We start from the raw sequence: 19,505 nt of genomic DNA, 5'->3' as shown, positions 1-19,505 counted from the left end.
TAACAATAAGAGCCTATTGTAACTAAACACTATGCACTGAAATCTTTTCACAACACATGATCTTTGAAATGGCGATGCTAACTCATGTTGAGGTCAGTAAGAGTTCTGGGTGTGTAAATATCTTAAATATTAGTTATTTTATGAAGTTAATTCAGCTGTGGTCTTGCCAGGGAAACATGACGGAGAGAATATTTTTGTTTTATGTCATTTGGTATACTTCAGTATACCTAGGCAGAAATACCACAGGTTTTTTAGAACAGTTCTAGATCTCTCTTAATCCAAATTTAAAATACAAATACCAAACTTCTAATAAATAGGAAATGTAGGCCTTCAGAATCTAGTTTTCTCTTTAAGCAGTGTATTCAGTGGAAGACTGTGGATCAGTATCGTTTCCTTCTCAGCAGACACTGCAGTCTCCAGAGAGATGTAGAGGTAGTTTAGGGCTGCCTATAGATTATTTAGTTTAGAAATCTATGACATGTCCTGTCAGAGGACAGCTTAAGTTGCTGCAGCAGAGGCACTAAAGAAAGTAGCATTCCAAAATAAGGTTTAGGACCATGAAACTCTCATGAACTGGCAGTGCTAAAGACTATGTGCTTGCAAGGTTGTCATATGCATGTATTCTGAATGAAAGGATCCATGTCATTAATTTCTTGCACTTTAAAATTTTCATGTGCATATTTTGGTCAAATTGAATCTTATTCAAAAGCAGCAGGCTTTCCCTTTGCCTAGCTTTATAGTCCCTCTAATACACAGAATGTAGATTTTTTTGGTATTGTCTAAGTAATAACATTAACATGCAAAGTAGCTTTGCATATGTATTTTGCCTTCAGTTTGTCAATCTCAGTTTTAATCTATTTCATCATTTGTCTTTAGTGTTCAGTTTATTCTGACCTGACTGTGCCTCGTTTGTGTCCCAAAGTAGTGGACTGATGACAGGAGAAATGCATCATTCAAAAATAAATATGGCTGTAGAACCATAGTGATTGTTGGGTTTGGGGTTTCTATGCTTATGCAGTATTTTTTTGAACCCTTCCAAATTCCTGGGCCTTCCTAACGAAATGTATTCTGTTTCACATTCAAGGATGAGAATGTTATTTTGTATGTTTATATTCAGTGTATTGCATGTCTAGGTTGTTATTTATGAAAAAATACATTTGAAGCTTTGATCACACCAGGTTTTTTAGGTTGTCAGATAAGTGATCATGTAAGGAAGAATTAGTAAACAAGAAATATGGAGATTGTCTTTTAATTGTAGCTACTTGTTTCTGTGTGCTTCAGAGCATAACATTGTTGTTGCGGTATTACCTTCAATAGGTCTTGTGAACATGTCTGTATTCATACGTTTGCAATAGAGAACTGCTTGTCACCAGCTTTTCCAGGTTTAACTGTGATACATTTCTGGCTGTACCAGATGGACTGAAAATGGAAAAATTATAATGCTGCTTATATATTGGAGAGTTTTAGCATGTCTCAGACTCTGAACTGCAAATGCCATTTGCTTGGTGTCAGGAGCTGTTTTTTGCATGCTGATGGTTATTTTTAACTTTTCTGAAAATGTGGCTCTTATCTGCATGCTGAAGAATTCAGTATTGTGATCTTTTTCCTGTGAAATATTGCCCTAATATATATTGTCCTTATTGTAGGCAGGCAGTGTGACACCTAAATCACCCTCCACTGACATCTTTGATATGGTTCCCTTTTCTCCCATATCCCCTCAGTCATCAACACCTACTCGCAATGGTACACAGCCTCCTCCAGTACCCAGTAGATCTACAGAGATCAGTAAGTTTTGTAACAACTGACCTAATTTTTACTTACATTATATTTTTTAATAAAGCATCTTTAAAAATTTACATACATTTTGCATGAAAAGCCAAATACAGTTTTTCTACATCATATTCAATAATGGCATTTCATTTTTATACCATCTTCCCAAAGTCATTGATGTTGCTGCCAAGTTACATTATAAACAAGTTTATTTACTTGCTGAAACTATTATATAAAAAGTTTGAAGGAGTTGATTGGGGATTTTAACTTGGCTTTTCTTTTACAGTATCTTTCTTGTACTTATTTCAAGAAATACTTTTACTTCCTGTTAGTTCTTTCCTTGTCTAGCCACAGTTATAGCATCTAAAGCCTACGTTTCTGGGGAAGACAGAAGGTGGAGTAAGTATGGTGAAGGTGATACAGGAGAGCAGAAGAAACCCTCAAGATACTAGACTGTTGTGGAATGATACTTTTAATACTACTTTTCATACCATCTACAGATTTGTTTTTCAGTTATAGTTGCTGAACCTCTCCAGATCTGTGAACCACTCCTAAAAGATCTTCAAAAGATGCTTAGCAATAGCAATTTTATTTTCCAAAGGCTTGAAAGCAGCAAGGGTAAGGTTCTTGGCTTCACTGGAGATCTTTTAGGAGACCACAAAGTATTTTTAAAAGCTTTGGAAATCCCTTGGGGGGGAGAAGAGCAGAGCATACACAACAATGTTAGAAGTTGTTGAAATATCAGTCTGTATGTAGTATCTTCTATTCATTATGTCTATTTTAGTATGGATAAGGAACATTAACGTTGCTGCCTGCCACCATATAAAACCAGATTGGAAGTGTTTCTTCCTATTTTGGGGAATGCTGCTAGTATGTAGTATTTTCAGGTATAAATGAGAGCTGTGCACAATTATAAAAGTGCATTGTGAAACTTCTGTGAGTGAATGTCTTCCCTAATATCACATCCTGTGCACCTTTTGGCTCCATTGCTCAGAATTACTGTCACCTTCTAAAGAAAAAGTCAATGTCAAGGCTATTGATTCAAATAAAAATATCTGATCTTTTTTAAGAGAAGATTTAAAATTAATTTAGATTAATTTCTATTGCTTTCTCAAAGGGTATATTAACATAATTCAAAACAATTCTATTAATAGTTAATATTAACTATTCTTAAATAATTTCAATATTAGAATATTCTAATAGAATATTAGAACTGTTCTTTGTGAAGAACTGCAAAAATAATAAGACACCCCTTCCAAGAACTTTTGTCTTTTCAAATCTGTTCCTCTGCAACTACAGACAGTGCCATAAAATCAATCTCAATGTGCATATCCAGCTTCCGAACTAATAACTTGGGTTGAATTACAGGATGAGACTTTTTTAAGCTATTGTCCTACCTTGGTTCTGTTGAAATTGTCGCTATAAATCTTGTGGGAGAGAGCGCTCAGTGCTAAGTGGCCTGCAGAGTTCCAGCTATGTAATTGTTTAATCCGTGGGTTTTGTAATATAGAAAATACTATAAATAAGTAGCTTATTTAGTGATATGTACTGTTTAAAATAGTTGTTTCTTCTGCACTTCATTCATTTGCATTAAGGTGATGTAGTTCAGAGATGTGACAGTGTCTGTTAATTCTCTGTGCTCCTCTGTGTGCCATACTTGAGAGATTGCATAAGTACATCGTAATCTTTATGTTTTTGACCCCTGCTCTTTCAGTCTACATCATGGTACTTTATATGTTGAAAATTGTTGCATTCATCAGCTATTAACATACTTTGGCATATTTCAGAAGTGTAATTTGGAACAGAATAGGAGTATTTTATAATCAAACAGGGACTTATTGTCTGAGATGAGAAAGTTCAGATCCCAGAAGAACCGCATTCAAGCTGTGTAATGTTACATTACTATAATAATGTACAATAATACATTGTTTTATATGGTGTTATTGCTGCCAGTACAAGCAAGCTGCCATTTCTTTCTCCAGTACAAGTCAGATAGGTGGCAACCGAGAGGAGCTGATATTTGGAGTCTCCCATTTTATGAGGTCATCTTTTCATGTTCTTTATTCTATTTTCTTTGTCACTGCACTTGAGCGTGTTTTTTTCCATCACTTTTGATAAAATTACAGGGTGTTTTTGTTGCATTTTGTAATTCTTAAAACGTTCACCTTTACCACATGCAGTAGTAAACAAGGAGAAAGATAAAGGCATGCCATCTATTTGCTAGTGTCAATCTCAGTTGCTCCATTTGTCTAAGTGAGGTTCATCTGCCACCATAGGGATGGCACTTGTGGTGCTCAAGCAAAACTTGCTTTTAAAAGCCAGAATTCATCTTACTCATTAGCTGGTCATTTTAAAAAAGTGCCCAGGTATAACACTGCACGGGAAAGACAGGAACCAGTAACAATACCAAGCCCTTTGGATTCCTCCAAGACCAAGAGCTTCATAGGTGATAATTGGCACCAGGATGACAGTTCAACTTTTCATAAAAGACAAATGCCTAGAATTAGAATTTTGCTAACCAGTCCTCCTTTGGCTGGTTTCATTAGCAAAAATTTTCAAGGGTTATAAATTATATCTTTTGCACAGTACATAGTTCAAGAAACCCAGCATTCTAATACTGGAAGAGTGCAACACTGACCTTTTCTCGAAAAGGTGGTTATCTCCATAGTGTTTAAGCTTTAAATAAGGGAGAAAATTGTTGAAATTTTGAGTTGTTCTTCAGCTGTATAACAATATGGCTTTTCAGTAAATGTCTACTCACTGCTGGGTATACCAGTGATAGCAAGTAGATCGTTTTTACCTACTTGAAAGTAGAAAATTGTGTGATTTTTTGGAGACGGAGTTGCAAATTGGACAAATAACGTGGTATCTCTTTAGGTAATAATTAAAAGTGATTCTTTCAAAGACAAAAGCCCTTTCCAGAATTGTGTTTCTACTCAAAATGTTGCTGAGAAATATTTAACACTAAGCTTATAGTAAGCAGCTTGCAAGCTAAACAGAAACATTGCAGCCCTGTATAGTAATTGCTTAATTGAACAATTGGCCAACGCGTAGTCAGTGCAAACAAAAATGCAGTGTTAAAGACCATGCTGCTGTTTCCACATGGAGTAAGGGATTGCAACTGTTCTTGTAAGTGACCTTAAAGGACATAATTAATTAATTAATTCTGATTAAGTGAAAGAGGAAATAATTTATGTGTTTGTTGGCACAGCGTTATTGCCATATCTGAGAAAAGAATGGGTGAGGAACATTCGATGTCGAATTGTTCAATTTTTTTTTCACTCAGATGCATTTTGAACAATCCAAGGTCACAACTGGCTGATGCAGAAACCTGCTCCAAGATGCTATCTTTCCAGAGATATTAAGAGTGTGTTGTCAGAAGAATGGTGGAACCATTTTTTTATGCTGTAATAATTCCAAAAGAAAAAAATCTGGAGTAGTCTGCAGCTAAGGGAGAGGCTTCCTGGACTTCACTCCCTCAGCTTATTCCAAATATTTTCTTGGGTGCCTGTCTTCAGTGTGATTAATTTTTATTTGTGCTGGGGAAAGCATATATCGGCATAACTCTGTGCCTGGATGATAGCTAAGGTAAAGAAGATTGGGATGCAAAATGCAGCAGAAAAGCTAAATATTTGTATTTTTGTTTAGCAATTGTTGGGTTTGAGTTTATTACATAGTGCAGGTTTCTACTCTCCAGTATTACATGTTTCTTGTACTGAATTGTCAGATAGGTCACAGAAACCAGAATTATTACCTGTTCATGTTTTTTTGTGGTTTGAGTTGCAAATGTAAAATATTTTGCATTTCATGGTTTTGAGTTTGTTGGTCGATTTTCCAAGCTGTGAATTTATTTCCATCCAGAAAGGAATGGGAAAGTGGAAAGAAATTATCTGTGCTGTTTGAAAGGATTGTTTTCAGAGGCTTACTGGTTGCTGTGTATTGGAGAAAGAAATGCCTGTCCATGGTATAATTATTCTGGGAAGTGTTCCAGGCAAGGTATTCTTGCTGTAGTTAATCTTCATGCAAATAACTCTAGTCTGAAATAAAAAATTACTAGTTTCTATGCTAAAACAGAGCCCCCCTGCAAACAGTGGAGTGAACACTAGCAGATAAGCTTATGGAGATCCCAGGCTATAGGGCAGCTCAGCAGTGACTAAATTTTAGTATTCGTCCAGTTTCCACATGTTCTCAGCTTCTGTTCAAAACAGAAATACTGATGATGCTATTGAAAATATTTCATGGAACTTTATCCCTCCCTGACTCCTAGCAGTGCAATCTCTCATAAGACACACAAATTTGAAGTGCAGAAAAGCAGTTGTATTATGGTCTTTTTCAGCTGGTTTACTGAAATGTTCAGTAAGTTATATTAGAGGTACTTCCCAAAACAATAATTTCTCATAGAAACTCAGCTAGGAATACTTCTCTATTTTCAGTTTGGTTCTGTGCAGTGTTTATTAGGCTCTGTCACTTAGAATAAGTTACACTCTGGTTAATTTTAAAGTCTGCCTTGAATAACAATATAAATGAAGTCACCTAAAGGCAGGTGACATGAAAAGAGTGAAAGCTCTTGCCATTCTACTGCTAATGAGCTCAGAAGTTCTGTCATTAATAAAAGCCCAATAATAAGTCATGAATGAGATCATATCCATAATATTGTACAAAATACTTGCTTTCAAAAATAGTGATGTCATGTTTCAGTACTAAGAAATGCAAGACTTGCGTTCTTTACTGTTTTTTCCTAAATACATTCCTTGAATGTTTGCTAAGGTTTGGTGTTGAAACTGGCTGCTTTTAGCTGACCACACAGAAAGCTGTCAGCTCCTTTTAAGGGTAAAAAGAGCCTATGGAAGAAGGAGAAAAAAATAAAGAAGAAAGAAAATCGACCTACATAATGAACAAATGGAGTTACGAGGAGCATAAAGCTTAATCACTTTTTGCCCAGTAGAGGTTAGATTGAAAGTCAAAGCTGCTACACATCTGAAGGTTACTTGTTAGGAAAATCGGAGCATGTAAGGACACTGGTTATACTGGAGCAGACCCATCTTGGCTTTGAAAGAGGCAAGGGACAACGGAGATCCTAATTTTTATATTAGATTAAAGTCTTTTTTGCATGCAGGTGGTCTGCCTCTGCCAGGAAAGACTAGTTGGTTGGTTCTTTTTTTTTTTTTTTTTTTTTTTTTTTTGGCTTGAGTGGGCTTTTGGAACAAGGCTTTCCAATCTGGGCCATTTCCTGGTCCCATGTGACAGTTTTTGAACCATGTAGTTAATCATGTTCCTGCTTGTTTCTGTACTTGATTATGGGAGTGAATGCTGGTAGCTGCTCATTATTTAGAATGCCTGTTGTGCAGCCTGATGACACCTTAATTGATCAGGTGGAGACTGATATGCACAATAACCGATGAGGAGCCTAGACAAGTACAGGTCTAAAATTCTGACTCCAGGGATACCAAAATAAAGACATCTGTTTAGCTATATGCATGTGCTTCAGCATTTATAACATGACTGGTAACACTCTAACATATATTTTTTTGTCAAGCAGTCAGTTGTTAGCTTCCATATCTTGGATGCTAAGTGTAAAATTCTGGGCTTAAACAGAAAAATAGGTAGTCATTTCAGAGATTGTAATGGCCCCTTTTACTCTCATGCTCTCAAGCTAACATTGTTTTAAGGTAGATAATATACTTACAAGGTTTCTTGCTGGGCAACCATGAAAGTTAGGAGTTAGTATATAATTTTAACTTTCTTTCCACCAGTGACAAGACTGTATTAACTTTATTCTGTAAATTTTGCAATCAGTGTTGTTGAGTTGGGTTAGCAAAATTATTTTCTTACTGCTTTATCTCAATCCAATGTGGAATAGGAAAAGTCTGTATAGATCGCACCATTAGATGTTGAGAAATAAATCCCATTACCGAGAAGGAAAAAAAGAAAACAAACCCACCAAAAAGCAAGCCCCAAAATATTTGATCCGATGTGAAGAACTAGCATTACACTTTTCTAATTTAAAAAAAACAAAACAAAACAAAACAAAACCCAAACATGTATTGGAGGTGTTTCTTCTTTGGACAAAAAAGAAACACAAAAAAAACCCCTGACCTCAGAAAGCATACTACACTTAAGAAAAAGTGAGAAACTATATGGTATAAATTTGCAGTCATTCGATTATGGATCCAGATTTAGTGGAATTTGGGGGTAAGTGACCTTTCATGGTCCTATGATTTCTTTCTTTCTTTCTTTCTTTCTTGACTTGATCCTATCCAAGATTTTAAACCCCTGACAATTAGTTTTAGTTACTACCAGTTGTGCATTGAGGAACTCCTATCAAATGAAAATCTTAATCTTCCATGAGTAAGAGTAGTTGCTTGTCCTTACAAAGATGTCCTTAACCTGATGGTGAGAAGTGTCAGACAGGGGACATGAAGGCTAGTTTGTTTGCAAGAATGTTCCTGACATAATGTTAGGATGAAATTTGACACTGGATGTCCAGTTGTTCCCTCCTCATTTATGTAACTCCTTATACACATCAATTCCAGAGCACGCTTTGGTAGGAGATGCCCTCTTCAAATTGCAACAACTTCTCGTTGGATCCCTAAAATTCCTCTAGACAGCACAAGCATTAATGAAAGCTAATTAGAGGCTTGAGCAGAAGTTAGTGGTGTTCTTGGAAAAATACGTTGAGTGTTAAACTTGGGAAAACTAATCAAGACCTGGCTTTCAAATTTCAGTGTTAAAATCTGTGGTTAAGCAGTTGCATATCTGGAGGTGGTATTATTCAGCTTGTGAGGAGATGTAAGCTGATTTTTTCAAAGTGCTATTGTTGTGGTCCGTACCTTTTCTTTCAGTGACTTAACTTTTCTGTTTTTCCAGAGAGAGACCTTTTTGGAGCAGAACCTTTTGACCCTTTTAGCTGCGGAGCAGGAGATTTCCCTCCAGACATTCAGTCCAAACTAGATGAGATGCAGGTAACTACTCAGTTATCAGTTATGCAGTTTTCTGTGTCTGTACAACTATTCTTGAAATACATGTTTACAGTATTCTGATAATATATTCCAGACTGCACATACAAATAACTAGAAAAACTGTTTCTGACTGTTCCTGTTGTAAGTGATGGTCTTTGAGCTGGGAGTTTGAATTTGCCTGAAGGTCCTTACATGGTATTAATATAGACACCTGCACTAATTTAGGGTTTCTCAGCAGTGTAATCAAAATGGATACTGCTGCTCCTGCCTGGGAAGGGACTGAGCAAACTGAAGAGCATAGCTGAGGCGAGAGCCCTACAGATACACTGATCTTGTTATTCTTCAGTTCCAGTAATCACCACCATTCCAGTATGCCCTCATCTTTCCCTCAGTGGCATCAGTCTGGTTGTTCATGGCATTGGCATAGACACAGTACATGCTTAAGGGGCCGTGGCAATTTTCTGCTGCCTTTAAAAACAGCTGTATTTGACTGTGACACTCTGGGACATTTAAACTACTAAGAATTGATTCAAGAATTCTGAACTGTTGTGTTTTTATCAGAAAACGTTTGTTGATTCTGAAACACTCAATATCTGTTGTGTTATTGACACAATTTTGAAGCAACGCCAGGAGAAAGCCTTAAAGTTTTGGAATAAACTGCTCTCTTCAGTCAGACTTTCCAAACTGCTAGTTCCTAGCCAGCTTGCTTATCTGTTTTGTTTTCAGCAGCATGCCAGCAAAATGGAAGGCTTGAAAATACTGGGAACTTGAATTTTGAGGATCCTGTCTCCTCAGCAGAAAATGTTCCCAGACCTACAGCCCTCTTGTATCACAAGAGCCCACAAATTCCAAGAGAACTATCTCTAGGCTCCTTCAGTTCCACTCTTCTGACTGGAGAGCAGCAGAAACATTTCAAAATAGCTAAAATAAGATTTAAATACCATTTAATTTTCCTGGATAATTTTTTTTCATTCCTGTTCATTGTGAAATTTTATTTTGCATGTCAGTTTAGGTAGGTGTCTCTGGCAAACTCCACTCACTGTAAATTAAGAAATTTAGATTCTTGCTCACCTGTACTCCAGCCCATATGATTCCAGATAGCAGTTAAAAGCTTAAACTGGCTTCTTTGCAGTTCCAGTAAAAATGCTTGTGTTTAGTGAATGCTGTAATGATACTAACAAGCCCTTTAGCACAAACAGCAAATCTTTTAGCACCTCACGTTGATGTGTGTCAATGTTTCCATTGTCTGTAGCCCATTTTAGGAAAAAGTATACTGTAGCATCTGTGGCTAATAGGAAGAATCCTATGAAAATATCTAAATGTCACATGCTAGGAGTTGTTATTGACAAATTCTTTAATTTTTAGCTTATAAGGCTGCAAAGTGTTATCACTTCATAAAACATCAGTGAACGGAACAGTAGAAATCTTTATCGAAGATTTTTGAAGTTGTAAAATGAAAAACTCATATTGTTGTTTGTACTCTCTTGACCTAAAAAAAGCAGACAAACCACCAATAACAAAACCCCCAAACCTTAGGGTGTTACTGTGTCCTATTTCAAAGAATATTGCATTGGTCAGGTATTTCCCCTTGCACATACAGCTTTTGTTCTTTCCAACTTTTTTGTGTGCTGTATAAACTGGTCTGACAGTTAGAGACTAGTTTATAAAGCAGTATCAGTCTTAGCTTACCTTGACATTTCCACTGAAAATTAATTAGTGGGTCTTTATGTAGGCACAAAAACTGTGCATGTGTAATCCAATTGAGAACAAGTGTAAAGCTTCTAGGATGTGAAAAAAAAAAAAAAATTCTAACTTTGGCCGAAGCAAAAGCTGTGTGCAGTTGTTTTACCAGGCGGTTGATGCAAAATACAAATTGAAACATGTTTTTCCTAATATCTCTTTTATCTTCTTGTGCTTTCCTGGGTGCCTAGCGTCAGCGATGGTTGGTATATAATATTTTAATAATGTTATTTGAAGAATTTACAATTGTAGTGTGAATGTGTTCATGTCTGGTGTTTTTATGTATATGCGTGCACATATATAAACTTGCAAGTTTTATATTTTATATATACAACTCTAAGTCTGGGCCATTTTAGTTTTTAGGGGCCTACAGGTTTAAAGTAGACAGAGCTGGTTTTAGTTTTCTTTAGTCTGTCTTATCAACTGCTACTACTAAGCCTTCATTTCATTGCTGTTTTTCCATGTGTACTAGTGAAATCTCCCATTTTCATTATTGGATTGTCATTAGTGAAATGGTTTAAGCAAAGCCTCTGATGCATAGATTTTTTTGTGTTAGTACAGTCACATTTGTTAATGTGTTTTTATGTGGAAATAATTACTTGGAAACTTGGAATGAGCTGAAGATAGCTGTGCTAGAAGTCAACAGTTGTTAGATATACGGCCTATAGGAAAGAAGGTGAAATGAACACTACAAAAGGTAAAAGCACACAACATGTATGCTCGGGGAAATCTAAATTTAAGAAAAATGAAAGAAAAATGTAGGCATTTTTCCTTCTGAAATGCAAAGTGAAGGAATCTGTCACATTATGAAAGTACAGCCTGAGTTTCAGTAAATACGTATTCCATTAAATATACAAAGGTAGGTTGTTTATGAATACATCTAATAGTTCAAAGCACAAACTTATTCTGAGAGGGTATTAAATACAGCTTATCTACCTTCAGAGTGGTAAGCAGTGGCCTCCGCGCCAGGCACTGACAGCCTGCTTGGAGCAGCGCAGTCGAGGCTCTCTTACTCTGTTTCTCATGTAGAGTTATGTCAGATGCCTCAGGAAACGTGCCCCAGTCTGCAGAAAAGCTGTCTCGGCGTGTGCGTGCGTTGGAAGGTGATGTGTAAGCAAAGTGAGAGAGGAAAGCACAGCACAGCGGAAGAGGTGTTGAAGACCAGACTCCTTAAGTAGTGGATGCTTTTCCTTTGCATCCGATATTTTGAATTTAATGAGATCAGATAAAGTTTCCTGACCTCTGGGGAGAATGGTTTATGTTTAAACTTTAGTGAGGATCCAGATTTCACACTTAAACTCTTTCTGTTCCATTTCTCGGTCCAGTTTCTGTTGATCTTTTTGGAGAGCTCAAAACTCAAACATGTGCTGAGATGTGACTTTTACAGCTCAGGCCTCACTCTGATGACTCTCCAACCTCCTGTTTCCCCCCACCCTTATGCTAAAGCATATTTTCATCTCCTCTATTTTGACTATATCCAGACATTAATAAAACGAATCTATTTTCCCAGAAATCTTGCAGTGAGGGGACGTTTCCCTGAATCATGAATCATACCAGCAACAGCTGCTATAATTTATTAAAATCTCAAGGTAGTTAAAATCATAAAGTTTCCAGGAGCTGCAAGCCATTCTCCCCAAAGCAGTCAGTAGGCTTGACGTCTTTCCATCTGAAATAAGTTATGCTCAGCCCTCTAAATTATTTACTCAAGAGACATGTAAATTAATCATTGATTCATTGACTTAAGCTCATTGGGTGAAGTCACTGTGAAGTGATAAGTAAGTTAACCTCAGAGCCATAAGGCTGACTTTGACAAATTTATAAAATAAAATGGAAGTTCTTTAGTCTTTTACTGTTTACCAATTTATAACCAGAATAGCTCAAGTCTTACTATCATAGACACAAAGTAGGAGTTTTAGAAGAAGGGTTGTTTTCAGGTTACTTTTTCTAGTGAAAACACGCTTTGCTCCTCTCTTTGAGACCAATCATACCCTGCAAGTCCATCATTTTTCTGGGTGACAAAGATGTTCAGCTCTTGAGTTGAATCACCTCAGAAGTAAAAAACTTACTTGACACTGTCATCATGGGGGTATGAACACAGAAGCAAGGCACAATATAGATGTACACTTCATAGTCCTTCCTGTTTCCCCCATCAGAGGATGGTCTTTTTCTGCATTCCCTGAAAATCAGCAGATTTGAGAGATTTTCTGACCACATGAGAAGTTACTGTTTCCTGAACCTTTAAATTACAGGAAGCCATAGCACACATGTTTTTTAATGAAGAGGCAGTGTGTTATGCCAAGAACACATGTTTATTAGAAACTGAGATGTCTGAATTTCACAAGGCAAAATATTTTAAACACTGTGTATAAAAATTAATGATGAATTTTTTTACATATGTAATATGTTTAGAGTGCTGACTATATATGTCACTTTTAAATAAAAAATATTTTGCCTAACATTAAATTAGCATATTAGAAAAAGATTTTAAAAAATCGTAATTTATATCTCCTCAGTCGTTTCAGCTGACATCATTATTATTGCAGCTGTGAATGCTGGGTTTTGGAGAGTCAAAAGTAGCCATATGATGCATGATGGATACTATAATAATCATACAGCAGCTTCAAGTAGGAGCTATAAATCTTGAGAGATATATGCAGTTCAGGTGTATATATAAACTGTAATCCTGAAAGCGGACATAAAGTTCAAAGTGTTCTGCACTTCTGTGAGAACTACAACATAGGATATTTTCTTTATTATCTGCATTAATTGCAGTTCAACTAAGGACATAAAAAATAATCTTTTCTTAAAAACTTGTCTTCCCACAGCTTGCTTGGCTACAGCTGATTGGAATTTTTTTTTAATTGTCATATATTTGCCAAACTATAGTTTTGGAGAATCCAAAAATTATTTAAGAATTTGTAGTTATTTTGCAAAACTTCAGAGATAGGAATGGAGATGGCTGTGGGAGATCTGAAGTCTGTGCTTTCCTGATCTTTGGAAATTTGATTGCAAACACTTTGCCAAAGAGGCTGCTTGGACTGTTCTGTTTTTTTTTCCCTTTTGAGGGCTGCATTTAATTTAATGGGAATATTGGTCAAGACAATACAGCTTTCTTTGGCTTATACTCCTACACACTTGTTGTCCTCCACTTAAATATTCAGGAAGTAAAAATCTGGGTTTTACATTCTTTCTAAGCTCTGAAAAAGCCCAGATGGCCCTTTAGGTTGTCTTGATGTCCTCTTTATGTTGTTGGGTATTTTTGACCCTGTGGTTGGCATGGAAGTGTGAGCATACAAGTAGCTGTAGTATCTGACGCTTGATAGCAGTTTTTGTGTGATTCAACAGGTGAACATTAAAACATCACATTGTTATAGACTATAGCTATGTGCATGAGCCATTTTTAAGTATGCATGTGTTAAACACTGCAGTTCCTGGTGCTATAGTTGTAGGTTTTACTTCCTTATCAGTTCTGCCTGTACTAGAAGCTGGGTTCTCGGGTATGCAACTGATAACAGCACCTGGCAAACACATCACTGTCTTCTTTTAGAACAGACAATAGTTCATTATGGTAACAAAGTTAGAAGGCTTTATAAATAATTATGATACATATAGTGCAGCAATGTCTTAATGGAATAACATCCATCATATTGCAAATATGTCAAACTGTGATTGTTTTAAAAGCTAAATACCACAGCTTAAAAGAAGGGGAGGACTGAAGGGGAGGGAGGAAGAGTGGTCTGTAGCGAAGTTGCAGAAGGAAGGGTCAGGGAGACCACTCTTCAAGAAAGTAGAAATAGTTCAAAGTCAAGTCATGGCAAACACAAGTCAAGTGATAAGTGACAAGATATCAGTTTGTATGGAATAAAACAAAAATTTTTAAAATCCACATGATAACATAAGAGCAGCAAGATACATGCACTTCCTAAATGCGTAATCCAGTTTGCTTTCAGCTATCCAGGAAAAGGGCATTGGAAGTGCAGCTGTGCAAGACAACAACAACAGTACTTAAACATATAGAAGAAAAGTAAAAGTATGCAGGACGTGAATGGGATGTGTGTTGGTTGAAGGGCTCTCTGGGTGGCTAGGAATAAAGCTGGTCGTCCTTGTTAAACCAGTTGCTGTGGGTGTTCTATTGCAGCTGTATCACACAGCCTCAGGTTGAAGCATAAACTATCCCTTTTACAACTTCAAAACTGGAGGCAGCCTTCAAATGCTTTGAAAGATCAGCACTTCAGACACGCTAACTGTGGGGTTTACAATTTAACAGACTAGACTGTAGGGCTAATTCTCTGAATTCTTCTGTGTAAGCAGTCCTCCTTTGACTGCAGTTACATCAATTAATAGTATCCTTTGGGTAAGTGAATGTTTATAACAGGATGTGTTTGACTTGGAACTTCAGATATTGTTTGCTGGAAGCATCTTTTGCATTGAATGCTCTTCCTGTTAACCCTTTGAAAAATACAGAGGGGAGGGGGGGGAGAAGATCAAGTATGCTAGTGAGCTTTGGCAGCACCATGTCACTCAGGTAGGGCAAACTGGGTAGCGCAGTCGGTGTAAGCCTTCTGGCTTACATCATAAGACTGATACTGGCTCATCTCATAGTATGGATTTGCCTTTGGAAAAATTAAAATTTTACTTGGAAAATCTCAGATCATTTAGTAACTATTGCGAACAAGTTTATTTCTCAGCATTACTCTTCTGATGGAAGTAGCTGTTGGTGTTATTAAATACTCATATGCTTTTAAAATTCTAGCCTGTGGTTTAAATTTGTTTGAAATTAAGTTGCTTTGACTTGAGATTTATCTTTCAAAGCCAAAAGATACGCTCTTGATGTACTGCTGTGCATTATAAGAAAAGGCTTGATTTTATGCCTAATCTCAATATGGATTGCTTTACAAACAGAATCATTTTGTTTACAAGATGTTTGCTTCATGAAAGCACATATTGATTTCATAGCATATGATCAGCAGTCTCTAAGTGAGCTGTATGTTAAGACAACACTGAACATTGTGACAGCTGACACTGGGCTTGATGTCCTCATGGCATTTCTATTCAGGGTGCTTGATTCCAATTAATTCTAGCTTTACAGGACTTTCACCTAACGGATTGAAATTTTCATGAATCAAAGGTGACTTTTCTCTTGAAGGTCAAGCCACAATTATTCCACTTTTAAAGCAAAAAGAAAAATAACAAAAGCACTGTCCCTGTATTACAAGTACTGTTCTTATTTCAGAACTGGTGCAAACTAAGTACATTTTGTAAAGCAAATATAGGTATTTGTAGAATTTTTTTTTCAGTAGAGGGGCATGGTAGCATCTATCTTATAATCATTTTTGTGTTTCTAATCAAACTAATGCAAGTAAAAAGAGGAATTTTGGTCCAAACTCTTAAAGAAATTCTTTGCGCTTTAAGGCCATTGTATTTTATTTCACCAAGTTACATGCCTTTGAAATGCACAGTTTGTTTATTTGCAGTAGATCAAGTATAATTTTATTTGCCTTTTTAGTGAAGCTCAGACGACAGTAGGCTGGAAAGCTGTCAGTTTAACTGACTGGGGAGTGATTCAGAACAAACCTCTGAGATGTGGTTGAGTACTGTCGTTTTTGTTGGACTGCTACTAAGATAAGCGATTATGGAATGGAGGAGATACCTGGTAGTAGTAACAATATTTGTGACTTGCCCTAATTCTTTCCTGCTTATAAATCGTGTTGAATTTTACTCAGGAACAACACGGTGCAAGTCAAGCTTCTTTTGTTTTTCTATCAGCCTATGTATATGAATATTCAGTATTTTTATTCTAGAATATTTCTACTGAATTTCTTTTGTTGTACAAGATACATTCTTTTGTAAGTTAACCACTTACTAAAGATCAGCTGACTAAATAATATAAATGTCTGTGAATTCACTTTGCAATATCCTTATGGTTTATCTGCTTAAAGATAAGCTCAAATTTAGAAAGAGAGCTTGATTCTCCAGCAATCACTTTCTTTTTTATTAACTATGTCTTGTTTCATTGCAGGAGGGGTTCAAAATGGGATTAACTCTTGAAGGCACAGTATTTTGTCTTGATCCACTAGACAGCAGGTGCTGATGCCAAGAAACTAAATGTGAAATTCCTACACAGTGGTTTTTTATTGATTCTGAACACGTATTCACAAATATTATCCATGTGCCAAAAATTGCTTTTTTCAACATGTAAACTCTTGTGAGATTTGCTTCTGTAAAAATCCAATTTAGTTCCAGTCTTTCCCTGTACAAATGTAAAAAGTTGTATTTGTTTATGAAATATTAATTAAATTACGCTGTTGTGTTCCTTTCTCTCACATTTTGGCCCGAGTTTGCTATGCTTTATGACTATTAGCCTGCAGGAGTTCTTCAGAAAGCTCACACATACCTCTCTGTTTGCAGATGTGCAAGCATGATTTTTACATAATACTTTACCTAGCAGCATTTTGAAATTATGCTTTTAATCCATTATTTAATATTCAAGCAGTAAAATGGTTTATATCTAGTACAAAAAGTTCAAATTGCAGTGAAAAAGCAGAAAATACTAACCATTAATATATGCTTAAAAGGTAAATCTGGATGCTGTGTAATTGATTTCCATTACTGTGCATGGTTACTATGCTGTACAGATGTTGTTATTAGCTTATAAAATCCAGAGATTTCTAGGTCCTTAATTCATGTTTTAGAAACTAACAAATTCTTAGTATTTTAATTAGTGTTTGATGAGCGTAGAAGAACTGCTAAATTGCAGAATGGACAAACTGACTGCCCTTTGTTTTGGTATTTTATAGCTGAACTGTAAAGCATGTCATTTGGAGTTCGTTATATGATAACCATAATTTAGAAGGAAGATTATGGTCTTGCATTTACTTAGGAATTTACGTAATTTTATGTATAAGCAGGCACTCCATTTACTGGGCTCAATTCTGTAAGTTATGTTCAACATGCTGTTTACAGTCAGGCTCTGTTGAGTATTTTTTTCATTGTCTGCTTTAATGTTACATGTCTCACTATAATTTTGAAGCTTGCTGTGAGAGTTCAATATAAGTTAGTAAGTCCTTCATACCCACTGGTTGTTCATGTTACAGAAATAACTACACACCAAAATTTTCAGCTGCTAATGAGTTGAACGCTGACCTGTCTATGCATACTCCTCATTAATCTTCAGCATAAGCAATAAAATACCATCTTAAGCCTATCTCAGAAAATTATTATCATTAGTGCTTTAATGCCCAAACTCCACATTAGTTCAATTAAAAACTATAAAAATTCTAATATTTTCCCCTCAAAACTTAGAGATGTGGGAGGAAAAAAATTTCAGATTTTTTTTTAAATATTTTCTTTCCTTTTTCATGAAGTTTTTTTTTTGTGATGAGAGGTTTTGTCCTTAGCAGTGACAGTTTACACCAAAAATGCATTTTGCAAATTCATGATCACATGTATATCGTTATGCCTTGTTCAACAAAGTACTTCTGCATGTACTTTTGAAGTCCAGTGAAATGAATGGGATTATTCCATTGCAAAGTTTGATGAATGCTCGGGTACCTTGCTGAATGGGGGCCTTAATGTCCTACATTACATTAGTCTTCATCTCTTATTCTGTGTTTAACATTCATATAGAGTATTATATATAAATATATATATAAAATATATAAAATCACTAACAAATAGAATAGTATATGTTTCATAAGGAAAAGTCTTTATAATTTTGTTTGTCATATAGTATTTTGGAATTTGTATAATGAGGATGTTTAGTAGCCATAGCAATGGCCTTTTTTAACAAATAGAATTTGTATTTTTATTGTACTTTAAAAAGCTTTACATAATAAGCATCTATTTAGTGGTCACTTATTATCAACGGTAACACTAAGATAATATTTGCACATTTTAAGAAACCTTTTTTGTTTCTGATTTTTATGATAGTTGACTGCAAATGGCATGGTTAAATATTACATACCTGGTCAATCCATACAAAAATAATCAACAAAACAGTGCATTTTTAATGAAAAGGTTATGTGATCCAGTTGGAAACTGTATTTCTATGTAATCTCAAATGTCTGTTTAATTTTGCCTAAAATAAATGTTTTTAAATAAATTGTGTCCTAGAAAACAACATTCATTCAGTAAAACACCCAGTGGAAGGGAGGGCGGGGATGTGCTTACATGTTGGCAGGCCCTGACACAAAGAATGGTTTAGTGCTGAAATTGTGTTAAAGTCACCTTATATGTTGGAAATAAACTCCAGTGTTTGACCTTTATTATCAAGTTTGGTCCAATCCGTATTCAGCAGAGAAAAAAATCCTGTTCCACATGCAGCTGCCTAATACTAAATAGTTAGGGAGTAACGCTCTCCCCAGTGCTTCATGGATTCCACTGACTCTTTTTATTAGTTTTATTTTTTCACACTTAGCTGCTCAAAATACTTGGCTACCAAATGACCTTAATGGTTACTTAAGGAGTAAAGGATGTAATGAAGTCTTCTGAATCCTAGAAAGCAACCTCTGTATAACCAGATGTGTTCATGTGACAGGTCACTGCATTTGGTGTTGATGCTTTTGAGAAAACTAATCTTAAACCGCCTGGTAATTACTTCCATTGCAACATTTCTCTTCAAGCTAATACCCAAAACCCATCTAACCTCTGCCATTTGCGAAAATGGGGCTTGGACAGTTTATGGGAATGGACGCTGTCAGGGCTATCAGGTAAGGGCTATGTCTAGTCTGTGAGTCATAAACATGACCTGTTCTTTCTCCAAACATGTCTCCATGTTCCCACTGTTCTTTTACAGATAGTGCAATAACATCGTCTTCTAAATCTTTGGGCTATTACTTTAAAAATACATATCTGAGAGCAGTATAAGGGGTCTAGGTCACTCCCTCTTGCTCTGTTTAAACAGGAGCGTTCCTGTTCAGCAGTACAAACTTGTCTGCAGAAGCTATCTTGTTACAAATTACTACTTTTTCAATTATCTATTAAAAGCATAGTCTCTAAGCTTCCTAAAAAAAAAAAAAAAAAAAAGGGGGGGGAAAA

At 35.9% G+C, this 19,505-nt stretch overlaps 1 protein-coding gene across 4 annotated transcripts in view; it reads left to right on the top strand.

Annotated features, from left to right (window-relative positions):
* GULP1 (GULP PTB domain containing engulfment adaptor 1) overlaps positions 1-18,570 on the top strand; it is an 81,309-nt gene extending 62,739 nt beyond the window's left edge. For 2 of the 4 annotated variants that reach the window (XM_026852354.1, XM_026852352.1), the window contains 4 exons: positions 1,647-1,785; positions 8,638-8,732; positions 10,661-10,671; positions 16,489-18,570. In XM_026852354.1, the coding sequence (XP_026708155.1) occupies positions 1,647-1,785; positions 8,638-8,732; positions 10,661-10,671; positions 16,489-16,510 (267 nt within the window). In that variant the 3' untranslated portion in view covers positions 16,511-18,570. The remainder of the gene's footprint in view (positions 1-1,646; positions 1,786-8,637; positions 8,733-10,660; positions 10,672-16,488) is intronic. The other 2 variants (XM_026852353.1, XM_026852351.1) reach the window with 1 other exon arrangement.
* Positions 18,571-19,505: the final 935 nt, after the last annotated feature.

This window comes from Athene cunicularia, assembly GCF_003259725.1.
Source record: "Athene cunicularia isolate RWA chromosome 7 unlocalized genomic scaffold, athCun1 chr7_part1, whole genome shotgun sequence".
In the NCBI taxonomy this organism is placed as follows: Eukaryota; Metazoa; Chordata; class Aves; order Strigiformes; family Strigidae; genus Athene; species Athene cunicularia.
This window is presented reverse-complemented; position numbering and strand designations above follow the sequence as displayed.